The sequence below is a fragment of the Dendrobium catenatum genome, unplaced genomic scaffold (genome assembly GCF_001605985.2).
Source record: "Dendrobium catenatum unplaced genomic scaffold, ASM160598v2 fragScaff_scaffold_1023, whole genome shotgun sequence".
NCBI classification, from domain to species: Eukaryota; Viridiplantae; Streptophyta; class Magnoliopsida; order Asparagales; family Orchidaceae; genus Dendrobium; species Dendrobium catenatum.
In genome coordinates, this window is record NW_021319485.1 from 695,964 (window position 1) to 704,703 (window position 8,740).

Below are 8,740 nucleotides of genomic sequence, written 5' to 3' on the forward strand. Positions count from 1 at the left end.
AAAATATAAAACCAATTTTTAGAGGAGCCAAATACATCATAGAATATTGGGAAAAAAAAATTGCTAACCAAATTTAAGCTTAAGAATGCATATTTCTAATTTTAGAAAAATAAATTTAAAATAGACATGAATAAATCATTAAAAACTCAAATTAACTCCAAAAGTTCAAATTTCAGTGATATTACTTCATATTTTTAATTATTTGAGTTTTAAATTTTAAGGAAATTTCAACAAATTTGATAGGTCAAATCATAACCATAAATGAACTCTTTATAACACCCTAGTTCTATATGAAAATTTTAAAAATTCATTAATAAATCTATAAAATTTAGAAAAATAGAAAATTAACTATATTAGATTCATATTAAAACATAGAACGAAGTAAGAAAAAAATAAAAATCATAGGATTTTTAGTCATGAGGTACAATTCACTTGAAAGTTAAACTTTGGTCAGACCAATCTTCAATAAATCATTAAAAATCACATAAAATTTCGAACATTTTAGAATTCCACGAAACTTTTTTGAAATCATCCTTAACTTATATAGAATCTTTCATGAAAAATTTAATCTATTTAGCCACTTAAAACTCAAACCCTAATTGTAATCCTAATAAAGAACCCTAATTTATCTAATAGAAAAAAACTAATTTAGCTAATAAATTTTGAAAAATCATAAATAATTAAATAAAGCTTAGAAAAATAAAGAGCAAAAAGCCTTGAATTCACAATTAACTCAGGAAAAATAAAACTAACATAGCTTTAAATAAAACTTAGAAAAATAAATAGCAAAAAGCCTTTAATTCACAATTAACTCAGGAAACAAAATTAATATGGCTTGAGGTTAAGAAGATTAACAAATAAAATAAAATATTAAATCCTAAGCTATTCTAAAAATAAATAAATCATGAAAAGTTTAAAAATTCAAAATAATCTTAAACTTTCAGAAGGTCGCAAAAAAAAAAACTCAACTTCTTATTTGCTAATTCAAAAACACCCTTTAATGACTTAGAATTAGGAAAATTCATAAAATTCAAAATATAAAATATAAAATATAAAATAAAATTTCTTAAAGAATATATTATCATTAGAATCAATAAGAATTAGAATTTAAGAAATTAAAGTAAAACTAACATTTTAATGACTTTTATTAATAAAATACGTGAATAAATAAAATAAATTATAATAAATCAAATAAAAAAACAAAATAATCCTAAATTTTCATGGAATTCTCCTTAGATCACTTCTAACCTTTGGGATAAGTTTTTATCAGTTTGGAGTTATTTTGAAATTAAATAAACATAGAGACATTAACCTATTATAAATTTGAGAAAATTCAAATTTTTTGTAAGAAGTACTAGAGGTAATGCAAACTTTTGAGAAATTTTTTCATAATTGTTGAAATTCATTAATTAAAATCTTGCATTTTTTTAATAAGAAACTTAAAAATAATTTAAATTGAGTTACTGAAGGTGGACACCAAAGATGGGAGTTTTATAACCTTCTAAGGTGCTTCTAATAACAGAGATCCTTATATGTTGAAAGTTGAGTTCGTTGGATCTTGAGGTCGACGAACATCCATTTTGATTGTAAGATGAACTTAAGTTGGTAAAACGGTTATGAATTTCAAAGATATGCTCGATAGAGTGCATATGTCATGCATCGAAGATGGAGCTCTCGATCTGAGTCAACAAATAATTGAACAAATAATTGTAATGGGAGCGAGTAATGAATGTTTGGTGGTTCATATGCTAAGATATTTTGGATCAAATTTAAGAAGCAAATGAACTATTTTTAACCAAATTTGGTGGGCCAGACTAAATGCTTATGAAAGTCCATAATTAAAATAGTCCATCATGATCGCTACTCTTATTAGAACGAAGGGGAAAATAATGCAAAAGGTATACAACTAGGGTTTCCTTTTCCTTGGAGATTTTGTTTTCCTCCGGCTCTTTGGCGGCCGGTGAGGCCGTTTTCTTCCATCATGGAGGGGGTCATGATGTTTTTCCCCCTCTTCCTGGTTCTTCTGTTCTTGGTTCTCCTCCAAGTAAGCCGCAAGTCTCCTATGCTCAAAATCTCGCCAACCCCTCAGCTAATACCATCGATTTCCCTATGTCTTTTGTCTCTCCGTCCAAAAAACTTTCGTTCAAAGCGGTAGATTTTACGGAAGGAGCGAATATCTGGACTCATTCTCTGGTAGGCTATTCCATTGGGCAACGCCCTAATTATGAACGTCTTCTAGCGGCTATGAACAAGCTTTGGGTTCTCAAAGGCTCATTCTCTTTACTGTCTATGGCGGATGGTTTCTTCCTCCTGAAATTTACGTCTGCGGAGGATATGGAGTTGGTTTTCTCAGGCGGTCCGTGGTTCCTGCTAGGTAAGCCTTTTATCTTACAAAAATGGAACCCGAAATTTAAACCTAATAGGGATGAGGATGCTGCAATTCCCATCTGGATCAAAATTATGGATCTTCCACTTGCTTTATGGACACCCTCAGGTATTTCTAAGATTGCGAGTTACATTGGTGTGCCTTTATCTGTTGATACTCTCACTGCCAGAAGAACTAGACTTACTTTTGCTAGAGTTTGTGTCCATATCACTAAGAATTCCTTATTGCCGGAGGTCATTCCTATTGATATGGATGGGGAAGACATTAACTTGAAGGTGGTTTATGATTGGAAGCCTACTCCTTGTGAAGGTTGCGGTTCCTTATTTCATCCTTTTGCCCCCTGCTCCTCTAATCCTGATCCTAAGCAGATGGTTCCTTCGAAGGTTTTGCGTGGTCGAAGCCGCAGCAGGAATCATGCGGCGCGTCCTCTCGGTAACACTTCTAAACCTCCTATTTCTACCTCCATGAATCCTTCTCCTGCTTCTCTCCCCACCAATTCACAAGTCATTATTATCCCTTCTTCTGAGAATGTTCCTACCTCCTCTCCTTCTCCTGTTATTCCTAAAGATCCTTCTTCCTCCCATATTGCTGATATGGGAATTGTTCCCAATTTGAACCTACCCAACGTTGATACTTCAATCCCTAACACCTCCTCTTCTTCTAAAGTACTGCTTCCTTCACAAGTTATCCTCACTAATAGTTTCTCTACTCTCCTCACGGATTCTCTTCCGGCTAAAGACAGAGATGATGAGGAGGTTCCAGAAGAGGAGGATCTCTCTTCTTCGCATACGGTGGAATCCAATCATCAGAAATCCTCTGGTTCTTCTTCCACTAACGCCTCTGCCAAAAAAGTTAAGTCTCCTCCGAAAAAAACTAAAGCCAAAAACACTACCAAAAAGGCAAAAAACCCTCGTTAGCCATGTCCTTGCCGACTTTTGCTTCTTGGAACGTGAGAGGATTTAATAGTCCTATTAAAGTTAATATGTGCAAAGACCTCATTAAGTTGTATAACCTCAAATTTCTGGCTATTTTAGAAGCTAAGATTCAGGCTTCTTTAGCTGTTGATCCTTGGTTTGCTTTTTCTCATAATCTTTTTGAAAATGAAAAATGCTGTGATAACTTCAATGTCTCATCTCCGGGCAGAATTTGGGTTAAATGGGACTCATCTCTTGTCTCTTTTTCTCCTACGTTCATCTCTTCCCAAATTATTCATGGGGTTTTTGCTTCTGGCTGCTCTCCTCCTATTATTATTTCTGTTATTTATGCTGGCAACCTTCAGGAGGATAGGAAGGATCTTTGGGACAATCTGTTGATGCTGTCTTCTGGTATTAATCTGCCTTGGGTCATCTTGGGTGACTATAACTGTTGCAGATTTGAGCATGAGAAAGCTGGTGGTTCTCCTTTATTGCAAGGGAGACTTGGTGAATTAAATAATTTCATTTTTGACTGTGGTTTGCAAGATTTGTCTTCGGTTGGGATGAAATATACTTGGTTTAATCAAAGAGTGGATCTCCCCATCCATATCAAGTTGGATAGAATTCTGGTTAACTCGGATTTATTGGATGCTTATCCTACTGCTTTTTACAAAGTTGATCCTCCTGCTGGTACGGATCATTCACCGTTAATCTTTAAATCAAAATCTGATGAGAGGACTTTTTCCAGATTTTTGTTTAAGAACTATTGGCTTAACTGTGATGAGTTTTGGGAGGTCTTACTGAATGCTTTTGGTAAACCTTTTACTGCTAGTCCTATATCTGCTTTTTATAACTATCTGGGGGATCTTAAAAGCAAGATTAAAGAGAAGAGATGGCCATTTTCTAATTTTCTTTCTGGTGAAATTCTGGAAGCTAAAAAGAATCAAATGCAAAATTTGAATGATATTCAAACCAATCCATTGGATCCTCGGCTTAATGCCTCTCTTAAGGATTCGAATAAAACTTTGAGTCATTTGCAGGCAAATTGGGCTTCCTGGGTGACTCGAAGATCTAAAGCCTATTGGCTTTCTCAAGGAGAGGATGATCTTGGCTTTCTTTATGCCAAGATTAGATCTATAAAGAATTTAAATAATATTAAAGAGGTGGATTCTCCTAGGGGTAGGTTATCCTCTCACCATGATATTGCTGATGCTTTTGTGAGGTATTTCAAGGATCTCTTTAATGCTCCTATTGTTGATGTGAGAGCTTTTAGCAACATTCCTGTTGCTGATAAAGTCCCTTCTCAGTATTTGGATTCATTAATTGCTCCTATTACTGATTTAGAGATCAAGAATGTTATTTTTGCTGGTAAAGCTAGTTCAGCTCCTGGTCCTGACGGGTTCTCTTTTGCTTTTTATCAAAAAATTTGGCACATCATTGGGTATCATCTTTGTCTTGCGGTTAAGCACTTTTTCTCTTCTAGTTGTATGCCTAAAAGAGCTTCTGCTACGGCTATTACTTTGATTCCTAAAGGCTCTCATTCTTCTTCCATGAATGATTACAGACCTATCTCCCTTTGAAATGTATTTTATAAGATTATTGCAAAGATCATTGCCTCTAGATTGAAGCCTATCATGCCTTTCATTATCCATGACAGTCAAAGTGGCTTTATTGCTAAGAGAATTTCTTCTAACAATATTATTCTGGCTGCTGAAATGCTTAAGCTTTTTAAAGGAAACCAAAAAGTTTTTTGTGCTAAACTTGACATTAAGAAAGCTTTTGATTCCCTTTCTAGGGATTTTCTTCTTGATAGATTGAGATGTAAAGGTTTTCCTGATTGTTTCATTAGATGGATAAAAGGCTGCATTTATGATGTTCATTTCTCCATTTGCCTTAACGGTTCTCTGGAAGGGTTTTTTAGGTCCTCTTCGGGCCTTCATCAAGGTTGCCCTCTTTCTCCTTTGCTTTTATGTATTGCAATGGATGGGTTGTCTCAATGTATCCTCAATCATTAGTAGCCTTCTTTCTTGGGTATTAAACATAAAAATTTTTGTCTTACTCACCTCATGTATGCTGACGATCTACTTGTCTTTGGTGAAGCTTCACTGGAAAATCTTGATTGCCTTAAACATATTCTGCACACTTTCTCTATGGCCTCGGGCTTGCTTATTAATCAGGGGAAAAGCTCTATCACCTTCTCTAAGAAGGTTCTCATTGCTGATCAGCTTGCTTCCTTTATCGGGATTTTTATGATGGAGGATCATTTCACTTACCTGGGGCTTCCTATTACCACTCAAAGACTTAAATTTTCTCACTTCCAACCCTTACTGAGCAGAATTTCTGCTCTACTTGCGTGTTGGAAAGTCAAATTACTTTTTTTTGCAGGTAGAATGCAGTTTCTTAAATTCACGATTGCTAATACTATTGCTTATTGGATTAGGGGGGCTATCATTCCTAAAAAATGCCAAAAGATCATTTCCAAGTTATGTGCTAAATTCCTTTTTTTTTGGAAATTATGCTGATAAGAAAATGCATGTTATTTCTTGGAAGACTGTTACTACTCCAAAATGTATGGGTGGTTTAGGTATTCCATCTTTTGAAGCTCTTTATCATGCGGTTGCCTGTTCTTTCATTCTCCGTATGTATAATGTGAACTCTCTGACAAGTCATTGGTGTTTTGAAATGTATGAATCACCTTGGAAGCCCCCTTCTCCTTCTGCTTCTAAATTTTGGAAATTAATTTGTGCAAAGGCTCAACTTATTAAAGAGGAGGCTGCTATCTCTATTTCGCCTGCTTCGAAATTCTCTGTTTTATGGGATCCTTGGCTGTTTGAGGATTCTTTATGCAATACTTTTTACTGCAATGATATGGCTGGTTTAAGGGTTAAAGATATCATTTTAGATGGGATGTGGCATTTACCTCTTTCTTGGCCGTCTGATATCACTGCTAAAATTTGTAACATTGGTATTATGGATTCCACGGTTTGCTTGGGTTGGAAAGGGGATTCTCATCCTGTTTTTAAGACTTTTATTAATCATTTCTATAAGGATTTAGATAATGTGGACTGGAGCAAATACGTTTGGCATCGCAGGCATGCCATCAGGTTTGCTTGTTATTCTTGGATGGCTTTAATGGGAAAGCTTAAAACTACTGATTTACTCATCCATAGGGGAATTTCTGCCAATCCCTCTTGCAGTTTTTGTTTGGGGAACAATGAATCTCATAATCATTTGTTCTTCTCTTGTGATTACACTTTTCTGGTTTTATCTTTGATGCTTCCAGATGTTGGTTTCTTTTATCTTAGACCCAATCTTTTCCAAGTTTATGAGTTTTTTTGGCGCAAACCGAATTTTTCTGCCAAGGAAAAACAATTTTGTTCTCTGGTCATTTCGGCCACTGTCTACTTCATTTGGCGAGAAAGGAATCAAAGGAAATTTTCCCATACCTGTAGTAATCCTGTTGCTGTTAAAGAGATTATTTGCAATGCTATCAAAAAGAAATTTTTTTTTCTGGAAGGATAAAGAGAGTTTGCAAAATGGATTTGGTAAAATTCTGGATTAAGTCACTTCTGTTTTGGTTTTTCTGCTGCTTTTGGCCTGTGCGCTACCAGCTTTGGTGGCCCTCATTTTGTGGTTGTTCCAAGAGGCAATTCGTGCTAACATTCTCATATTTAAATTCTAAGAGATTCTGGGCTGATGTTGATCACTTCGGGCATTTATGCTGTATTGACCCTAAGTGGGTTTTCTCTTTCTGGTGCAATTCGAGAATTTCTGTCCCTATCTCGAGTAATATATGGGCCAATTGGATGATGATGAGGCTCCTAGATAATACCTTGGACGGCCTTTGGGCAACCAGGGCTCTATCAAACGTTCTTTCCGATTTTTCTGAGTCCAGTTGGCTACCTCTGGGAGCCTTTTTGTTATCTCTGTGCAGTCTTGCGATGCTGGGATTTTTGCTGTGGACTGGGTTGTGCAAACTCAAGGATTACTGTTGGAATCTTACTTACTACCGCTTGAGCTTTTATAGTTTTTTTTTGTTACAATTGTAAGGGTAGTATAGTTGGGGTTTTTTATGTTCTCTTTCCTTCATAAGAGTTTTGTCCTTCTTATGATGGATTTACTTTGTTTTTTACAATCTTGTAACTCTCTTTTATAGAAATATATGGGTTTATGCCCCAAAATTTCCCCCCCCCCCCCAAAAAAAAAAAAAAAACCATCATAATTAATTTAAGAATCATTTGCTCATTTTAACCTTTTGCTCAAAGTAAGAAGCAAAAAAAAAAAAAAAATAGTCCATCATAATTAATTTAAGAATCATTTGCTCATTTTAACCTTTTGCTCAAAGTAAGAAGCATTACTCTTTTCATTATTAGTCTATATTTGCTTCTATATTATTGTGAATATGTGATAATCTAAAATAGTTCCTCGGTATATATGCCAACTTTCAACTTTTAATTAGAACATGAATATCTTTAAGCTTAGAGCACAACTCATCTTGACCAGTTGGTTGGAAGTTTTGACCAGTAACTAAGATATCTTGAATTCGAGTCTTATGTATGCGATGCGTGAATTGGATAAATTATTTTGTGCGGAGTCTGGACGTAGCTCTCTGTCCGAATTCCAATTAAATCTTAACACATGGAGCGAACGTGTGGAATATTCAATTGGATTTCGTTTTTTTATTTTTGTCTTGTCAGCCTGACCGACTCGACCCGACCCAGATATGAAAATTTTAAATTCGCAGGAATTCAAATGATCGAAGCTATGTTGTTTTTTTTCCTCAGCCAATATCAAAAATTTATTGAACTAAAATCTTATATATTGCATAGCATTCGTCGTTATTTTCATTTAAAAAAGAATGTTAATCTTAAAACCTAAATCTAAAAGGAATGCTTAAACTCAGATCTGAGTTGATCGGAACGATAAGATAAAAATTAAAAATTAAATTCAATTTAAATATTCACGTCTTCAAACTACGCCAATGATTTAATTTGAATTTGAATGTACGAATATTTTTTGCAAATTGATTGCCTGCTTGAGGAAAAATTATTAGGTGCGGAGTGTGCACCGTCCGCACAAATATGGGTACCTAACGGTACCCAGCGATACCCAACGGTACCGAGTGCCAATACCTAGCGTGAAATACTTGAGCTCCATAACGGTCAGGGCTCTATCCTATACAAAGACCCGAATTTAACTATACAAAAGAACTCCAAGAGGCGTTGCGACTGCCCAGTAAGAAAACCAAAAAGGGTTTAGCGTCGGTGGTCAAACGTCCAGGTCCCGTAATCGCGTCAATTTAAATAAATATAGTATTTTTTTTTGGGAATTATAAATATAGTACTTTCCCGCGACAAGTGAGATAAGATCATAATCGTCCATTATGACGCGTGGCGCGCGATAATTAGTTTATATTTTTCGCAAACTTTTCCAACGTTGC

At 35.1% G+C, this 8,740-nt stretch overlaps 3 protein-coding genes across 3 annotated transcripts; all 3 read left to right on the top strand.

Moving 5' to 3' along the window:
- The first annotated feature begins 1,616 nt into the window (after positions 1-1,616).
- Positions 1,617-3,303, top strand: LOC110096765. Its single transcript, XM_020822839.1, has 2 exons — positions 1,617-1,709; positions 1,930-3,303. The coding sequence occupies exons 1-2, from the start codon at positions 1,617-1,619 to the stop codon at positions 3,301-3,303; spliced, it is 1,467 nt and encodes a 488-aa protein (XP_020678498.1).
- A 2-nt stretch (positions 3,304-3,305) lies between these two features.
- Positions 3,306-4,880, top strand: LOC110096766. Its single transcript, XM_020822840.1, has one exon. It carries the CDS (start codon positions 3,306-3,308, stop codon positions 4,878-4,880), a length of 1,575 nt encoding a protein of 524 aa, XP_020678499.1.
- A 949-nt stretch (positions 4,881-5,829) lies between these two features.
- On the top strand, positions 5,830-6,822 carry LOC110096767. The gene has a single exon (XM_020822841.1). It carries the CDS (start codon positions 5,830-5,832, stop codon positions 6,820-6,822), a length of 993 nt encoding a protein of 330 aa, XP_020678500.1.
- Positions 6,823-8,740: the final 1,918 nt, after the last annotated feature.

Coding starts and splice junctions, on each gene's coding strand:
- LOC110096767 (XM_020822841.1), top strand. CDS start 5,830: ATGCATGTTATTTCTTGGAAGACTGTTACTACTCCAAAATGTATGGGT.
- LOC110096766 (XM_020822840.1), top strand. CDS start 3,306: ATGTCCTTGCCGACTTTTGCTTCTTGGAACGTGAGAGGATTTAATAGT.
- LOC110096765 (XM_020822839.1), top strand. CDS start 1,617: ATGAATTTCAAAGATATGCTCGATAGAGTGCATATGTCATGCATCGAA. Junction 1,710..1,929: donor AAATAATTGAACAAATAATT/GTAATGGGAGCG, acceptor TTTTCCTTGGAG/ATTTTGTTTTCCTCCGGCTC.